Here is a 19,064-nt window from a genome sequence, read left to right as displayed (position 1 = left end):
TATCGTCGTCATGCGGGGCACCACTGTACTGTCAAGTCAAGGCCTTACTCCTTCCCCAGAGACTTTTACTTGTAGAAGACTGGAAGTTAGGAATGACTGACATTTCCTCTTTTGAGATTTTCAGTAATGTGGAAACCCAGATAATCTGTTGCAGCTTTAAAAGTAATTTTCTTCTGAATATCCCTTATATTTTCTTGACCCACTCAAGGCAGAAACAATCACATATCAAGCAAACTAATATATTCTTCTTTATTTAGAAGACTGATGTAATTAGAGAAAAAATATTAAAAATATCAGTGAAGGCAGTAAAAGTTGCTGGTAATTATTTGAATCACAATCGTCTTAAAAAGAGTTCCTAGTGTCCAAAGCATAGGCATTTAGCAAAATGTGCAGGAAATCTCTTTGAACCCAAAGGGGCCACATCCAGTTCAGAGATGCTGTCGAGGACCACATTCCTAGGAAGGGTGTGGCTGAAGGCAAAAGGGAGGGGACCCCAAAAGTCAGTGTATTTCACTTCAAATTGTTAGTAACTAAGCCCTAGGAAGTTAAGTCTTTTAGAAGGAAGGAACACAATATAAAGGTGCCACGAGGAGGAGAGGGACCATCTGTTGACATCCAGAGAGCCGGTGTAGATACTCAAGGGCCAAATTCAGCCCAGAATCTGAATGACCCACTCCCTATTTACAGGAAAGTTCATACCCTCAAGAGTTGCCTCTGTGCCAGACAAGCTCCGTCCGTTTATTGTAGAACTAGAGTTGCACACCGTGCAATTAGAACAATTTTTCTGTGGTATGTCCATCAGACAGTTTTTCCAGTTTCGGGAAAGCAAGTGACTTTGGGTGTCATAACAATGCATCATCCTACCACCCATCTGATATCGGTCCGCCACTTTTCTTAACACCACATAAGCCATGTCTGTATTTTGCCAGCAGTATTCTGTTGGAGGCGGTCCCGTTCCTCCGTTCCCAGTCCTGTTTGCCCACCACACTTCAACGGAGCTTAATCTGAAAATCCTCGCACCTCTTGTGTTTCATGGTGAGTCCATACTCTGGGGTGATGTCTAGCATCTCTCTGCGGCAGACACTGAATTCCAGCTTCTGGAGCAAGGTGGTTAAGAACAGGAATATCTCTCCTCGGCCGATATTCTCTCCAACGCACCTCCTTTTGCCCAAACCAAACAGCAGGACCTTCTCGCTCTCCACTCTGTTTATCCCACTTCCGTCAGCAGCCAGAAAACGTTCCGGGTTGAAACTAGATGGATTGTCCCAAAGTTTCCTGGAAAAAAGCACCCTTGTAGGTTATGGCATCACATAAAATGGGCAGAAAGTAGGAGAAAGCAATGGTCTGGATTTCCCGCCTGGGAATATCTGAATATTCAGAACTCATCGGCGACACCCTTTGCTTCCAGAATCAAAAACTATTAGGACAAAGGAACTTCCGCATGGATATTTTTGTTCTATCTATTAAAAAAACTTGTTCAACTATTCTGTCTTTCCCTCATCTTGGAGAGATTATATCTGGTGAGGAAAAGATTGTGGGGAGTAAAAATTATGATCAGAAAGCAGCATTATCTAGGCTTCTTGTAAAATTGTGCAAACAAGGCAAAATGATGATGCATCAAAAGCATCCTCAGCTCAACAGAGTTTTTGACTTACTATGTGCCCAGGTAATCTTGTCCATGGAAAGTTGAAATAACCGGGCCTTGGTGTAACTAATTATAACTAGTCACCTTTTAATTAATTCCTTTTGTCAATAACAAAGGTATAAGGACACTTAATATAATGAGAAACACCCTCTCTCTTTTTGTGATGTACAGTGGTGCCTCGCTAGACGACGACCTCGCAAAATAACGAATCCACATGACAATGAGGTTTTGCAATTGCTATAGCGATTCACAAAACAGTGATTCCAATGGGCGATTTTCGCTGGACAATATTTGGTCCATGCTTTGCGGACCATTTTTTCACAAGACGACGATTTTTACGGCTGATCGGCAGCTTTGCAAAATGCCTTCCCTATGTTTTCAGGACCCATGCTTTGCAGGACAGCCATTTTAACAGCTGATCAGTGTTTCGCAAAATGGCTGCCCTATGGGCGATCTTAACAAAATGACGATTTTTCCCCACTGGAACCCATTAAACGGGTTTCAATGCATTCCAATGGTGAAACGGTTTTCGCAAGACAATTATTTTGCTAAACAGTGATTTCAATAGGACAGAGTATCGTCATCATGCGGGGCACCACTGTAAATGTAGCGTTTAGTTATGTTGAAGATTATGGCCGAGTGGCCTCACTTTCCTAAGGCAACTTCCCAGGCTCTGGAAGTGCCAACAAAGCTTTCGTGAGCCAACTTGTAATGTTGACTTTTAAGATACTTACGGATCATGGTTGACTTGCCACTGGTTCACAAACACACAGGTATCCCGAGGGATAGCATAGCCATTCAACACTGTGTCCTTAGTTGTGCTACAAGAAGAAATACACACAATATTGGTGCACAGAAGGAGCTGGAAGCTGCTAGTTCATGTTTCATAGAATCAACATGGGATGAAAGTAGGGGAGTGGAGGGGGGAAATGGTGTTGGCTATAATCCTAGGTGACCCTACCAAGAAACTAGTAATTTGGATGAGATAGGCTTCTAAATAAAAGCAAGTTTGGAAATGGAATTCAAACAAAAAGGTAGAAAATCAATCAGTTGGCGAGCGCGTATGACCTATGAGCTGTTACTCTAAATTTCAGTCCTGTACGTTTCTACTTGGTATTCTGTTGAATTTAAGGGACCTCAGGCCATGGATCATACTGGCTAGGAGAAATCAGGACACTATTGAATATGGAAAAGGAAAAGAAGAAAATCGATCCATTGAGCTCAGTGTCTTCTACACTGACTGGAGACAGCTGTCCAAGATTTTGCACCAAAGTCTTTTCCAGCTGCCTCTGGCATCTTTCATGTGGACACCATGTACTCTAGCACGGTGACATAGTGTCCTCAGCAGAATCTAGCCATACAACGTGATGCACGAATTCCCATTAAGTCCTGCAGAACTTTTCCCCTGGTTGAAGTGTGGACGTGTGATCTCCACCTCAGACAATTATCACAGCACCCAATAAACTACAGTTCCCAGAAGACTTCCGCCTTCTTTATATAACAATACAATTAAATGGATGAGGACATTCCAGATGTTGCTAGACTGTAGATCCCATCATTCCTAGACAACATAGCCCCAAGAATGAGCTAGCCAGTCACTAAGGGAAAGGTCTTTGCCTGCTTGGACAATAGAGAGTGGTCCAACCTGGTCTCCTGTGGGAGGGAGTTCCAAAGTCTAAGACCAGCAACAAGGAAGGCCCTCTCCTGTGTCCCCATCAGATGTACCTGTGAAAGTGGTGGGACTGAGAGAAAGGCCCCTCCAGATGATCTTAACACTCGAGCTGGATCATAAAGGGAGATGTGGTCCTTGTGATAGCTTGGCCATTTAGGGCTTTCTAGGTTAGAAGTAGCCCTTTGAATTGTGCCTGGAAACTGATCGACAGCCGGTGGAGCTGTTGTAATGGGGGTGGGGGGTGGTGTGTGTTTAGTCGTTTAGTCGTGTCCGACTCTTCGTGACCCCATGGACCAGAGCACGCCAGGCCCTCCTGTCTTCTACTGCCTCCCGGAGTTGTGTCAGGTTCATGTTGGTTGCTTCGCAGACACTGTCCAGCCATCTCATCCTCGGTCGTCCCCTTCTCCTCTTGCCATCACACCTTCCTAACATCAAGGTTTTTTCCAAGGACTCTTTTCTTCTCATGAGATGGCCAAAGTACTGGAGCCTCAGCTTCAGGATCTGTCCTTCCAGTGAGGACTCAGGGTTGATTTCCTTTAGAATTGATAGGTTTGTTCTCTTTGCAGTCCAGGGGATTCTCAAGAGCCTCCTCCAGCACCACAATTCAAAGGCATCAATTCTTCGGCGGTCTGCTTTCTTTATGGTCCAGCTCTCACTTCCATACATCACGACAGGAAAAACCATAGCTTTGACTATTCGGACTTTTGTTGGCAAGGTGATGTCTCTGCTTTTCAAGATGCTGTCAAGATTTGTCATCGCTTTCCTCCCAAGAAGAAGGCGCCTTTTAATTTCAGGGCTGCTGTCTCCATCTGCAGTGATCATGGAGCCCAGGAAGATAAAATTTGACACTGCCTCCATATCTTCCCCTTCTATTTCCCAGGAGGTGATGGGACCAGTGGCAATGATCTTAGTTTTTTTGATGTTGAGTTTCAGACCATTTTTTGCACTCTCCTCTTTCACTCTCATTACAAGGTTCTTTAATTCCTCCTCACTTTCTGCCATCAGAGTGGTATCATCTGCATATCGGAGGTTGTTGATATTTCTTCCGGCAATCTTAATTCCGGCTTGGGTTTCTTCCAGTCCAGCCTTCCGCATGATGTATTCTGCATATAAGTTAAATAAGCTGGGGGACAATATACAGCCTTGCCGTACTCCTTTCCCAATTTTGAACCACTCAGTTGTTCCATGACCAGTTCTGACTGTTGCTTCCTGTCCCACATATAGGTTTCTCAGGAGACAGATAAAGTGGTCAGGCACTCCCATTTCTTTAAGAACTTGCCATAGTTTGTTGTGGTCCACACAGTCAAAGGCTTTCGCATAGTCAATGAAGCAGAAGTAGATATTTTTCTGGAACTCTCTGGCTTTCTCCATAATCCAGCGCAAGTTAGCAATTTGGTCTCGAGTTCCTCTGCCTCTTCGGAATCCAGCTTGTACTTCTGGGAGTTCTCGGTCCACATACTGCTGAAGCCTAACTTGCAGGATTTTGAGCATAACCTTGCTAGCGTGCGAAATGAGTGCAATTGTTCGGTAGTTGGAGCATTCTTTGGCACTGCCTTTCTTTGGGATTGGGATGTAGACTGATCTTTTCCAATCCTCTGGCCACTGTTGGGTTTTCCAAACTTGCTGGCATATTGAATGTAGCACCTTAACAGCATCATCTTTCAAGATTTTAAATAGTTCAACTGGGATGCCATCACCTCCACTGGCCTTGTTGTTAGCCAGGCTTTCTAAGGCCCACTTGACTTCGCTCTCCAGGATGTCTGGCTCAAGGTCAGCAACTACATTGTCTGGGTTGTCCGGGATATCCAAATCTTTCTGATATAATTCCTCTGTGTATTCTTGCCACCTCTTCTTGACGTCTTCTGCTTCTGTTAGGTCCCTCCCATTTTTGTCTTTTATCATGTTCATCTTTGCGCAAAATGTTCCTCTAATATCTCCAATTTTCCTGAAGAGCTCTCTGGTCTTTCCTTTTCTGTTATCTTCCTCTATTTCTTTGCATTGTTCATTTAAGAAGGCCCTCTTGTCTCTCCTTGCTATTCTTTGGAAGTCTGCATTCAATTTTCTGTAACTTTCCCTATCTCCCTTGCATTTTGTTTCCCTTCTCCTCTCTGCTATTTCTAAGGCCTCGTTGGACAGCCACTTTGCTTTCTTGCATTTCCTTTTCTTTGGGATGGTTTTCGTTGCTGCCTCCTGGACAATGTTACGAGCCTCTATCCAAAGTTCTTCAGGCACTCTGTCCACCAAATCTAGTTCCTTAAATCTGTTCTTTACTTCCACTGTGTATTCATAAGGGATTTGGTTTAGATTATACCTGAGTGGCCCAGTGGTTTTTCCTACTCTCTTCAGTCTAAGCTTGAATTTTGCTATGAGAAGCTGATGATCAGAACCGCAGTCAGCTCCAGGTCTTGTTTTTGCTGACTGTATAGAGCTTCTCCATCTTTGGCTGCAGAGAATATAATCAATCTGATTTCGATATTGCCCATCTGGTGATTTCCATGTATAGAGTCGCCTCTTGTGTTGTTGGAAAAGAGTGTTTGTGATGACCAGCTTATTCTCTTGACAAAACTCTATTAGCCTTTGTCCTGCTTCGTTCTGAACTCCAAGGCCAAACTTCCCTGTTGTTCCTTTTATCTCTTGGCTCCCTACTTTAGCATTCCAGTCCCCTAGAATGAGAAGAACATCTTTCTTTGGTGTCAGTTCTAGAAGGTGTTGTAAATCTTCATAGAATTGTTCAATTTCAGTCTCCTCAGCAATGCTGGTTGGTGCATAAACTTGGATTATTGTGATGTTGAATGGTCTGCCTTGGATTCGTATTGACATCATTCTATCATTTTTGAGATTGTATCCCATTACAGCTTTTCCCACTCTTTTGTTGACTATGAGGGCTACTCCATTCCTTCTACGGGATTCTTGCCCACAGTAGTAGATATGATAATCATCTGAGCTGAATTCGCCCATTCCTGTCCATTTTAGTTCACTGATGCCCAGGATGTCGATGTTTATTCTTGCCATCTCCTGTTTGACCACCTCCAGCTTCCCAACGTTCATAGATCTTACATTCCAGGTTCCTATGCAGTATTTTTCTTTACAGCATTGGACTTTCCTTTCACTTCCAGGCACGTCCACAGCTGAGCGTCCTTTCGGCTTTGGCCCAACCACTTCATTAGCTCTGGAGCTACTTGTACTTGTCCTCCACTCTTCCTCAGTAGCATGTTGGACGCCTTCCGACCTGAGGGGCCCATCTTCCAGCGTCATATCTTTTAGCCTTTTGTTTCTGATCATGGGGTGTTCTTGGCAAAGATACTGGAGTGGCTTGCCATTTCCTACTCCAGGTGGATTGCGTTTAGTCGGAACTCTCCACTATGTCCTGTCCGTCTTGGGTGTCCCTGCATGGCATAGCCCATAGCTTCTCTGAGTTACTCAAGCCCCTTCGCCACGACAAGGCAGCAATCCATGAAGGGGGTGGGGGGTGGGGGGGTAGGTTATGTGATCCCTGTAACCAGCCCCAGTTAACAATCTGGCTGCAGAAGTTTGAACCCACTGGAGTTTTGTGACACTTTCCATAAGCAGCCCCACGTAGAGTGTGTTACACTAATCCAGCCGGGACGAGCGAAGTCTCATGGCAGTTCCACACACACTGGTAACATCCTGCATTGATTACTGCAATGCACTCTACATGGGGCTGCCTTTGAAGACAGTCCGGCGACTCCAACTGGTCCAGAATCAAGCTGCACAGCTGGTGAGTGGTGTGGGCACTAGAGAACACATCAAGCCGATTCTGTTCAAGTTACATTGGCTACCAGTTGCTGCCCGGGGCCCAATTCAAAGTGCTTGTTTTGATATATAAAGCCCTAAACGGCTTGGGCCCTGGATACCTGAAGGACCGCCTCCTTCCATATGAACCTACCCGGCAGTTAAGATCTAGCCAGGGGGCCCGTTTGAAAGAGCCATCCCTCAAGGAGTTAAGAGGGAGGGCTTGTAGACAAAGGGCCTTTTCGGCAGCTGCCCCCCCCAACTATGGAATGCCCTCCCGACTGAGATTCATCTGGCACCGACACTGATGACATTTCGGCACCAGGTCAAAACCTTCCTGTTCCAGAAGGCTTTTAACTGAAATGATATCAGCTGTGGGTCTGATGGCAATTTTTATATATATTTTAATTGCATTTTAATTGCTCTGAATTTTTATTGTATTTTAAATGTATGCCGCACAGAGACCTTTGGGTAGTGTGGGCGGCATATTAATTAATTAATTAATTAATTAATTAATTAATTAATTAAATAAATAAATAAATAAATAAATAAATAAATAAATAAATAAATAAATAAATAAATAAATAAATAAATAAATAAATAAATAAATAAATAAATAAATAAGGCATGTGTCACTGAGATCTCTCCAGGAAAGGGCGCAGCTAGCACTCTAGTTTTAATTGTGAAAAGGCACTCCTGGCCACTGCTGGACCCTGAGCATCCAGGCTGGGGGACAAATTCAATCCCACCACTAGGCTCAATTATGCTGGATTTTGGTGTCCCCCCCCGGGTCTCAATTGCCAGGTGCCTTGTCAAGCCTTACCAGTGAGGGATTGTAAAGGGCACAAAGGAGCTATACCGGAACACCTCCAGGATAAACGCTTCTGTGTAATGCAACACAGAACGATCGGACAGCTTGGGTTTCCTTTCTCTGCCAAGGACTTGGTCTGCAGGGAGAGAGAAAAAGCAAGGTTCGTGGAATTCCAGCCTTTGAAAGATGGTTTGTTAACTCTTAAAAAAAAAAAAAGGTCTAGATTTACCTATTTCTTGCTGAATCTTCTTCTGGATTTCTGGATAAGTCACCAGATACATGAGGCACCATGACAATGCAGTGGTCACAGTGTCAAACCCTAGAAAAGACAGAGAAGGACGGATGATGAAGAGAAAAACAGATGTTAAGACTATCAGTGATGAGAGCTAAAAGCTCTTACTGTTGGAGATACATGATTTAGTTTCCAAATCCCGTGAGGTGCTAGATTCAGCACTGGTTAGGCCTCACCTTATTGTGTTCAGTTCTGGACAGCACACTTCAAGAAGGATGCTGACAAATTGGAACAAGTTCAGAGGAGGGCGACGAGGATGATCAGGGGGCTGGAAACCAAGCCCTAGAAGGAAAGGCTGAAAGAACTAGGCCTGTTTAGCCTTGAGAAAAGAAGGCTGAGGGGGTGATATGATAGCACTTTTCAAATATTTGAAAGGATGGGCAACATCTGTTCTCAATCATCCCCGAGTGCAGGACACGCAACAACGGGCTCAAGTTAAAGGAAGCCAGATTTTGGTTGAATATCAGGAAAAACATCCTAACTGTTAGAGCAGTAAGACAGTGGAACCTCTTTCCTTGGGATTTGGGGAGTGCTCCAACACTGGAGACATTCAAGAAAAACTTGGATAATCACCTGGCAGATCTGCTTTTATGGTATTCCTGCCTTGAGCAGGGGGTTGGACTTGATGGCCTTGTAGGCCCCTTCCAGCTTCCCTTTTCTATGATTTATGTGATTAAAATAGTCTTTCATGTCTGAGACATCAGATTTCAAAGAACGCCTGGGCTTATCCTGAAGATGCAAACAGTTATATAACCCCTTCACTTTTCAGTAAAAAGAATTAAGCCAGACTCTGACTATCTTGAATCACCAAGACCTGCAACATTTTGTTGCAACATGTGACATGCTCTTAAGAGTTTTAACTGACCACTATGGTGGTTGTTATATGCCATCAAGTTGCCTCTGACGTATGGCGGCCCTACAAATGCGCTATCTCGAAATGTCCTCTCCTCAACTGCCCCGCTCAGCTCTTGCAAACTCAAGCCTTGCCTTCCTTTAGAAAGTCATTCCGTCTAATGTTCAGTCTTCCACTTTTCCTGCTGCCCTCTGCCTTTCCTACCACTATTGTCTTTTCCAAAGAATCCTGCCCTCTCATGATGGGCCCAAAGTAGGACAGCCTTCAGCTTCAACATTCTTTTTCTCTAGAGATTGATCAAAGATCCACTATCTTTCTGACCATCCAATGTATCTGCCAAGGTCGACATGACTGCTAGTCTTGAAAGGACCACATAGCAGTTTTAACGTTTTGGGTGGGAAAGAAACAGGGAGACCTGAGATTTTAGCCAGACTTACACCTACATAGAGGGATGTGGTGGTGCTGCGGGCTAAACCGCAGAAGCCTGTGCTGCAGGGTCAGAAGACCAGCTGTCCTAAGATCGAATCCACGCGACGAAGTGAGCGCCCGTTGCTTGTCCCAGCTCCCGCCAACCTAGCGGTTCGAAAGCATGCAAATGCAAGTAGATAAATAGGGACCACCTCGGTGGGAAGGTAACAGCATTCCGTGTCTAAGTCGCACTGGCCATGTGACCACGGAAGATTGTCTTCGGACAAAAACGCTGGCTCTACGGCTTGGAAACGGGGATGAGCACCGCCCCCTAGAGTCAAACACGACTGGACAAAAATTGTCAAGGGGAACCCTTACCTTTTAGATTTACACCTACATAAGGGAAACGGCACAAATTGCAGGGTTACACAGCTGGTGGCATTCCTGGGTGTGTGTCCTTGGATGTCCATGCAGGAATGGGACCTGCATGTCATTAAGAAACAGCAACTTACTGCTGTAACATCCATGAATTCCCTTACACGACTGCAAATGGCCAATAGAATTCTGACCTTTGTATTTATATAAACACAGGAGACTCCCTAGAGTTATCCGATACCGTCTTTGCCTACAGGATTGCTGCTACTCTGTCAGCCCAAAGCCTAAGGAATAAAAAGAATGAATTATCCTCATGTATTGAGGCATTAAAGCTATGGAAAACTGAACTGTGGCTGCAGAGGACAGCTTTATTTGGGTTGTGAAACCTTTAACAACCCCTTTGAGATTATTGCAAGCAGTGAGTAAAATAGCAAAGGTCACCTGATAGGTAAGCTTCAAAGTGAATTTGGAGTGTCTGGCACGGGTGGGTCAGTGTGTAGGAAGTCAACTGCACCAAGCACTTAAAGAGTAATGGGGTTTTTTAAATGTTATTTATAGCAGATTCTCACCTGCTCCAAAGATGTCATTGACAATATTGACGATCTTTTCATCCTCAAGCTGGACGTTGGCATTCACATCCAGATTTTTAGACTGGCAGTGTTCGATCAGCGAGTCGGTGATGTCTCGGATGTTGTTCTGAAAGACAAAACCCAGAGGATGGCTTTGTCACCTGCTTCCAGACCACGTCAGAGCTCATGTCCTATCTTTATGGTCATTTATCATGTATTGTGAGATGAAATATGGGGCTCTCTTTTCCTACTGTTTTCTCACCACAACCCTGTGAGGTGGGTTAGGTGGAGAGAGAGAGCAGCTAGATGCAGATCACCCAGTGAGGTTCATGGCTGAGCAGGGACTGGATCCAGGATCTTCTATGTCCCAGCCCAGCCGAGCCTTGCAAACACTACATCTATGGGCTCCCACTTGCTACACAAACAGCTCAGTTGGGGGTCAGAGACAGGAGGTTTCTCCCAGGTCAGACTCCTTGTTCATCTAACATGCTTTGGTCTATTGCAGTGGTTCTCCAACTGGGGTCCGCAGATGTTGTTGGACTGTAATTCCCAGAAGCCTTCACCACTTGCTGTGCTGGCCAGGATTTCTGGGAGTTGCAGTCTAAGAACATCTGGGGACCCACCCGAATTTGGGAACCACTAGTCTATTGCACTTGAGGCTCTCTAGATATTGGAGGACTGCAACTCCCACCAGTCATCACTTCCCTGTCTGGGATTAATGGGAGTATTAAACCTCTGGAGGACTACCCAGGGAAAAGGTCAACTGATACTCCTGGAAGCTTCTTCAGGCAATTCATCTTTAGTTTGTGAGACCTCTTGCAATGTTTTGATACCAAAAATAACCCATCTTGCCACCTCCAGGTTCATCTTTGGTGGTCTAGGGCAGTGGTCCTCAACCTTGGGCCTCCAGATGTTCTTGGACTTCAACTCCCAGAAATCCTGGCCAGCAGAGGTGGTGGTGAAGGCTTCTGGGAGTTGTAGTCCAAGAACATCTGGAGGCCCAAGGTTGAGGACCAGTGGTCTATCTAGGGCAGAACGTTGGCCCTTAAACCTATCAAAATCTCCCATACCCACTTAAATTGGAGATGCTAGCACCTTCTGCATGTCAATACATGGTCATCTAAATGCTGGACTGCATCCCATCTGGCCCTAGTTGGTAAATCCAGGAAGGAAGAGTTTACAGAGTTATGGCCCCCGTAACATCTGGAGGACCAAACCTTGCTGACCTCTGAGGTGAAGCCTGTGCTTCATTCATGAATTTGGGAATAAACGGCAAGTGAGAGAGCCTTTCTTTAAGCTTAATTTAAGGGTTAGACTGTATCCTACGTGGAGCTATGAAAGTCTAGATCTGGCCAACACCTGGATGGGAGACCGTCAGAGAAAGTTATGCATACAAACTTTTGAGTTCCACACAATAGCAGTTCTCTGCCTCTGGTCTCCAGATGTTTTGTACTACAGTTCCCAGAATCTCTGGGATGGGGTTTCTGGGAGATAAATTCCAAAACAATAGGGAATTTAGAGACAAACCACCATAAGTGAAACATAAACCCAATAAAACTCAATAAAAGGGATAGAATTGCGCACTATAGTAAGCACACAGCATGCATTTTAAGATCCCTCTCTATTTTATGCTCAAGTAAGCAGGCCCTGATTCCCAGTGTGGTGTAGTGGATAGAGTGATGGACTAGGACTTTGGAGAACAGGGTTCAAATCCCCCGCTTAGCCATGAAAACTCACTACGAGAGTGGAACTGGTAAAACCTGTCCTTGAATATCTCACTTACCTTGAAAACCCTTTTAGGGTCTGGTTCTGACTGGACAGCGAAGAACAACAACAAGCAAGCACTGCCCTGGCTTGGATCAGGACAGTCATGCACACAAGGAAGTTTAAGTGTCCCTACCACCACAAAGTGACTTTTAAAAGAAATAAAGAGCATTATCTGAGAAAAAGAAAGTCCACCAGTCAACGGATGAGGGAGGGCCTTTTAATTTGGGATTTGGGATGGTGGTGTCATTATCTGTTTTTAAAGGTTGGAAAGGGTTTGTTTTAATGTGCTAATCTGTTTAACACCATGTTTCCCCGAACACAAGACAGGGTCTTATATTAATTTTTGCTCCAAAAATGCATTAGGGCTTATTTTCAGGGGATGTTTTAATTTTTTCATTTACAACCATCTATGTTTATTCAAATGTAGTCATGTCATCTTCTGGTTGCTGCACAATGGTCAAGGATGGGGTTTCACTTAACTAGAGCTTATTCTTGGGGTAGGGCTTATATTACAAGCATCTTGAAAAATCATACTAGGGCTTATTTTCAGGTTAGGTCTTATTTTCAGGGAAACAAGGTAGTGTTCCACGACTGTAGTTTTATGTGTGTGTGTTTATCCCAATGGGTCTGTTTTAAAAGTTATGCTGGAGGTCACCTTCTGTCTTGCAAGGGAAAATGCAGGATAGCCAACTCATGCATCCATCCATCCCCTCAACTGGCACTGAGGGAGTTTTTTCTTCAATGTTTAGTCCTCATCTATATTGGGTTTGTGTGAGTGATCACTGTAGGCTTAGTAGAAAATAAAATAGCAAATGGTCTTAAATTGCACATTACATATTCATGTAGCCATCTTCAGGCAAGGACATTTGGATTTCGAAACTTAATGCGTTAATTGTTATATACAGAACAACCTGGCTTAAACCGCATCCTTTCTTTGCACATCATTAAGTGTAACCATAAATCTAGCTGCAGTGTAGTGGACCACTAAACACTTCTACTCTGCAGATGCCAAATACTTAATCATCAATATAATACACTTATCTACGAACTATGGGCATATAAGTAATACATTCTTTTCTTGCCAATGCTGGTCTTCTCTGATGATGGACATAGTTTGTTAGTCCAGAGATTGCAAAAGTTACTGCGAGGATTGTAATTCCCAAATTCCTTAATGGGGAGATTCTGGGAGTTGCAATCAAAATGTAACTTTTCTCATCTGAGTAGTTGGTAGAGAGAGAAAACCCAAGCAGCACATGAAAAAAAAAGGAAGACTGGAGAGTGCACACTCACTTACCTTGTCAAAATTTGCATAATGTTCCTTAATGATCTTCTGCACAAGAGCATTGAACCGTTGATTGAGATCCTTGAAGGCCTTCATGGTACGGTTGGGAAGGTATTTGAGGATGGGGATGAAGTCAGCTGGGTTCCCAGAAGCAGCCGCCTCTCCAAACTCATTGTTTAGGTTCACCATACTTAACAGCTCTTGGTCTTCATGCGTGTAGCGCTTACCAAAACACATGGCACAGATGACATTGGCCACAGAGATTACCAGGTACCGGTAAGGTTCGAAGCGATTCTTTTCCTTCATCAGCTCTTGGAACTTTGCAATTAAGTAATCTGCTTCTTTTGACACTGAATCCTCCAGTGGACACATAGATGACATAGGGCTAGCGGAAGTTGAGAAGATCTTCAGAGCATTCTGGGCTAGCTTTCTACGGGATCGCCATGCTTCTTTAGAACACCTACCGAAGGCGAAGCTCTGGCCATCTGCAATGAACTGGAAGCTGTAGAGATCAGGGCGTGCCACAAAGTCATCCCCTTGCTTGATCAGGGCTTGCCTGATGGTTTCCAATCCACTCAGCACCAGGACTGGTCTTGTGCCAAGAATGATAAGCATCACGTCCCCATACTTCTCGCTCATCTGTGCCAAGGTAAGATGGGGGTTCTTCCCCAGGTCTAAGATGTTTCCAATCAATGGGTATCCCCTTGGCCCAGGAAGTCTCTTAAAACCTGGTGGAACCCGGTGCCAGAAAGATTTGACAGCAACCAAAAGGAGGAAAGAGATTGTGAAGACAGCCAGAATTTCAGTGATTGGCGTGACACCTGGGCTTCCCATCAGTGCAAACATCATTTCCCTTAGATTTTAAAGTATCCTAATGAAAAAAGCAGACAAAGAGGGGGAGAAAAGAGACATAGTGTGTTTGGAGCACAATCAGAATTCTGAATAATCTCAGTTTTGCTTTGCATGAGAGATTGGTTTTGGTGTCTATAGCTTGACCTCTTTCACTACAGTTTTTGAAGCCTCCAATGGGCATGGTCTCAAACCATGCCGTTAAGATGAATGACATTTCCAATGTAGTCCCATGCATGTTTACCCCAAAGTATGTCTCATTTAACTCAATAGGGCCTTCTTCCAAGCAAGGGTGGATAATAGCTTTCTCCAACCTCGTGTCTCCCAGATGTTTGCCACTACAACTTTCATCAGCCCTACTCAACTTGCTCGGTGATGGACATCCATTCAACACAACTGGAAGGCATCCACCTAGGATTGTGACTAATGTGTGAAGCTGCTTGCTTATTCCTCCACTCTCTCTCCCCAGTTTTGCAGGAAGTTAAATAACTCTGGCAAAGTCTCTTAAACCGCTTTAGCATACGTGTGGGAAACTTCTGCCCCTCCAGATGTTTTGTACTTCAATTCCCAGATGGCCTAGGCAGCATGGCCAGCAGTGAAAGATTTTGGGAGTTGTTACAGACAGCATCTAGATGGCCCAAACTTTTCTCTTTCTCCTTAGCAGTTGTTCATTTATGGAGCCAGTGTGGCGTCATTCCGATAGAACAACAATTAAGAGGGCTTTTCTCTCTGTTAACTCCCAACTAGAGTAAACCCATTGAATACCTGGTACTTATACAAGTGTCCATTTAAGATGTCCTGTTCATGCAGTAAGTCTATGCCAGCTGGGACTCAGCTAGATTTAGGCTCAAATCCCTGGTGCATTACAGATTCGGTGACAGGAGACACAGAATTAGCACACGTCTGGCTAATGGGGGCCATGGGCATAACAACTACAAGTGTGTGGAAGGGGTTGTTTTGCATATATCTAGGGCCTTAGCTGAGGTTTGGAGGACCCCAGGAGGTCACCATGAAAAGAGATGTTCTTTGCGTTCTAAGGAGTTCTGGACAATGCACTGTAAGAAGGATGCCAACAAACTGGAGCAAGTTCAGAGAAGAGCAACGAGGATAATCAGGGGATTGGAAACCAAACTCTGCAAGGAACTGGACATATTTAGTCTTGAGAAAAGAAGACTAAGGGGACAGATGACAGTACTTTTCAGATACCTGAAAGGTACTCATACAGAGGAAGGGTAGGATCTGTTCTGGAGTGCAGGACAAGTAATAATGGACTCAAGCTACAGGAAGCCAGATATAGGCTAATTATCAGGAAAAGCTTCCTAACTGTTAGAGCAGTATGACAACGGAACCAATTACAGTGGTGTCTCGCTTGACAAGGATAATCCGTTCCAGCGAAATCGCTGTAGAGCGAAATCCTCATCTAGCGAAATAAAGAAGCCCATTGAAACGCATTGAAAACCATTCAATGCATTCTAATGGGCAAAATACCTGCTCGTCCAGCAAAAATCCTCCATAGGGCAGCCATTTTCAGGTGCCTGTGCAGCGAAAAATGCCTCCTAAAACAGCGGGGAGCCATTCTGAGCAGCCAGTGGCCATTTTGAAAATCCGACGGTCAGCTGTTTTGATCGTCGTAATGTGAGAATTGGTTCCCGAAGCAGGGAACCGATCGTCGGGAAGCGAAAAAAGGCCATTAAAACATTTTTTTGCAATCGCAAAAACATCGTCGTGAAGCAGATTCATCGTCAAGCGGGGTAATCGTTAAGTGGGGCACCACTGTACCTCGGGAGGTGGTGGGTGCTCCAGAGTTGGAGTGATGTAATGGAAAATTGGACACCTCTCTGTCAGCTCTAGTTTGGTTTGAATTCCTGCCTTGAGCAGAGGGTTGGACTCGATGGCCTTATAGACCCCTTTGAATTCAATTATTCTGTGAACTGATTGCTTTATTAACACCTCAAAGCACATTAAATCCAGAGTGAATTAGCAAGAAGTGAATAGGCAATTATTTTTAAAACTGAAGCAAACTCTTGACATGCTCCCTTTCCATGGTCATGCTCCTGAGAGCTTCTGGGAGTTTTAATCCAAAAAAAGGTGACTTTTCCAAACTCTGGCTTGGAGCGGGATGAACCCGCCAGCCCATACCAGGGCTAGCAGCTAAACCCCTGCCCCAGATGGAGCTTTCCAGCGATTTCTCCAAATTGTCTCCTGTGACTGCCCACACCCTTGGCTAGAGATCAGGGCAGCCTAAAGGCTGCGGACGCGTGTGGCCTGCAGGGAACGGATTTGCTGAATGAGCAGCTCTAATGAGCTCCATTCACCTCTCAAATCCCTGGGCGCATGGCATCCATGCACTCAATGCCAGCATCTCGGCTAGTTGCTCAAATAGGGAGGAGTCACTGGTAGCCTTTCCAATTACAGTACATAATTATTACTGTGTGCTGTCAAAGTAATTCTGACTTGTGGTGGCCCTTTCCAGGGTTTTCTAGGTACAGTATACTCAGAAATTGTTCAGAATGGTTCAGAAATGATCCTGAGACTGTGCAGCTTGCCCAAGACCACCCAGGCTGGTTCTTCTGGGAGACACAGTGAGGAACTGAACTATCAACCTTTGTACTTAACCCATTGAGCTATCCAGCCAGGGACGACCTTTCTAGATCACTCTAAAAAGAGCCACTTGTTCAACACAAGCACAACAAGTCCCCAATCTAGCACTCTGCTTGTCTCCATCTTCCCCACTCCACTCACACCAAAAACTCCTTTATGACGGATCAATATACTGTCCCCACAAGCACAGAATCTGTTATACCACTTCCCGGGACCCATCATCCCCAACTGGAGCAAAATATTGGGAATTTTTCTATACTGAGACCAGACAAAATAAAATATTGATTTAGTCTGTGGAACTCCTTGCCACATGATGTGGTGATGGCTTCTGGCCTGGATGCCTTTAAAAGGGGTTTGGACAGATTCCTGGAGGAAAAGTCCATCACAGGTCACAAGCCATGATGGGGATGCACAATCTTCAGGCCTAAAAGGAAGGGACCTCCAAATGGCAGATGCAGGGGAGGGAGATCAGGAGACAGGTCTCTCGTGGGCTCCCAGAGGCATCTGGTGGGGCCACTGTGAGAACCCAGGAGCTGGACTAGATGGGCCCTTGGCTGGATCCAGCAGGGCTCTTCTTATGTTCATTCTTATACTGCCTCCAGATTGTTGACTGCAGGATCCATAATCCCGAATGGGGTTGAAGAAGAATGCACTGCAACATCTTAGGCTACTGGGTTGTAGAGGAGTTTGGGTTAGCGTGAGTTAGCCGGGCTGAGTTTTCAGTTAGGATTTTTAGGTCAGCCGCCCCTGGAGACGTGGGACCTTCTAAACGAAGAGTGGGTGCCCCACCCCTGAGCTGCCCAGAGGACAAAACTTTGCTGGGCAGGACAGATCTCCCCCTCCATCCCTTGACTGGAGGAGGCATGGATTCAGCACAGCATGGGGGAGATGCTCTCAGCCCACCACCCAAATCCAGAAGGAAGACAAGGCAGATTGAGAACTTGACTGATGAATCATTGAGAATTTGAATCCCAAAACAGGAGGCAAGGAAAAGAAAGGCAAACTTCCAGCAAAGTCGCCTTCTAATCGTTGCCTATGACCGGTTATGAATCGATTGCTAAGAAAATGGCAATTTCCTAGAACTGGTCTGTTGCACATCTGGATCAGGCATATCCAGATAATGAGGTATGGATCCCTCGCCTCACCCCACGCTACCAGGTCCCATCTTTTCAGGTTCTCTGGAGGTTTGAGCAGTGGGAGTGCTAGAAAGGGTAGGGATTTCCTCTCTCCTTATAACAGGAAGGTGGGTGGTGGGGTCGCGGAGAGCTGCCCGAAAGTATGGCCTAGACTCCTGACCCTTCACTGCAGGGCATCAAGAGTATGATTGCAGACAGTGGTGGCCAAAAAGCAATCTGTACATGCCTCGGGGTGTTTCCACACCAGCACCTGTTTAAAATTTCTATGCTATCTCAAAATCCACACACCAATCAGTATGTCCATAAAGAGGCACACAAACCAGCACAGATGCGAACATTGACAAAAAAAAACCCCTCTCAGTGCAGTAAATCGTGGCCAGAAATTCATCCGGCAGCCTTTTAAAAGGTCCTTTTTTAAAGCGATTGGTTTAACCCCCGCCGGGGGCGGGAGATTGGCAGAGGAAGCCCTTACCGGCCACAGGCAAAAAGCTGCCTCTTGCACTGGACCCAGGCGCGTGAGCGTGCGTACACACGTGCAGATGCGGGCAGGGGTCGGAGAGTTTGCAGAGGGGCACCTAACGAGAGCCTCCTCGCCGGTGCGCTCTACTCACCCTGGCAGGATGCGGGTGGGGAAGATGCGGACGAGCAGAGCGCTCCCTCCGCCCCGACGTGAAGGGAAAGGAGATGCCGGATGGATGGCTGGATGGATGGATGCCTTCGGTCCTTCTCGAGGCTGGCAAGTCACTTCGCCGGTCAAGTCCCCTGGAGTGCTACTTTCTGCCAGCTTTATATGCCCCTCCTCGGGTCCTGATTGGCTGAGCCTCTTCGCGTCACGTGTCGGCAATGCAAAAAAAAAAAAACAACCCGAAGTTGGGACGAACTTTGGGAACACTTTTGTTTACTTTTTTTAAAAAAAAAAGCAGTGCAAACTCATGCGATTTCATGGGATGCTTGCCTACTCGGGAGTCAGCCCCACTGACTTCTGCGGGTTTCCTCCCAGGTACGTGAGTTTCAGGATCCCAGCCTGCTTCCCCGATCATTTTAAGCCAAC

The 19,064-nt window shown here is 45.3% G+C and overlaps 1 protein-coding gene across 1 annotated transcript; it reads right to left on the bottom strand.

Annotated features, from left to right (window-relative positions):
* Nucleotides 1-225: 225 nt before the first annotated feature.
* On the bottom strand, nucleotides 226-18,775 carry LOC110084465 (cytochrome P450 1A5). Its single transcript, XM_020803840.3, has 7 exons — nucleotides 18,625-18,775; nucleotides 13,440-14,298; nucleotides 10,379-10,505; nucleotides 8,111-8,200; nucleotides 7,894-8,017; nucleotides 2,380-2,466; nucleotides 226-1,275 (listed from the first exon to the last, which is right to left on the bottom strand). Exons 2-7 carry the CDS (start codon nucleotides 14,274-14,276, stop codon nucleotides 990-992), a joined length of 1,551 nt encoding a protein of 516 aa, XP_020659499.3. The 5' UTR covers nucleotides 14,277-14,298; nucleotides 18,625-18,775; the 3' UTR covers nucleotides 226-989.
* Between the last annotated feature and the right edge of the window lie 289 nt (nucleotides 18,776-19,064).

This window comes from Pogona vitticeps, chromosome 12, assembly GCF_051106095.1.
Source record: "Pogona vitticeps strain Pit_001003342236 chromosome 12, PviZW2.1, whole genome shotgun sequence".
NCBI classification, from domain to species: domain Eukaryota; kingdom Metazoa; phylum Chordata; class Lepidosauria; order Squamata; family Agamidae; genus Pogona; species Pogona vitticeps.
Note: the sequence above shows the minus strand (reverse complement) of the source record. Positions and strands in the feature narration are given on the sequence as shown.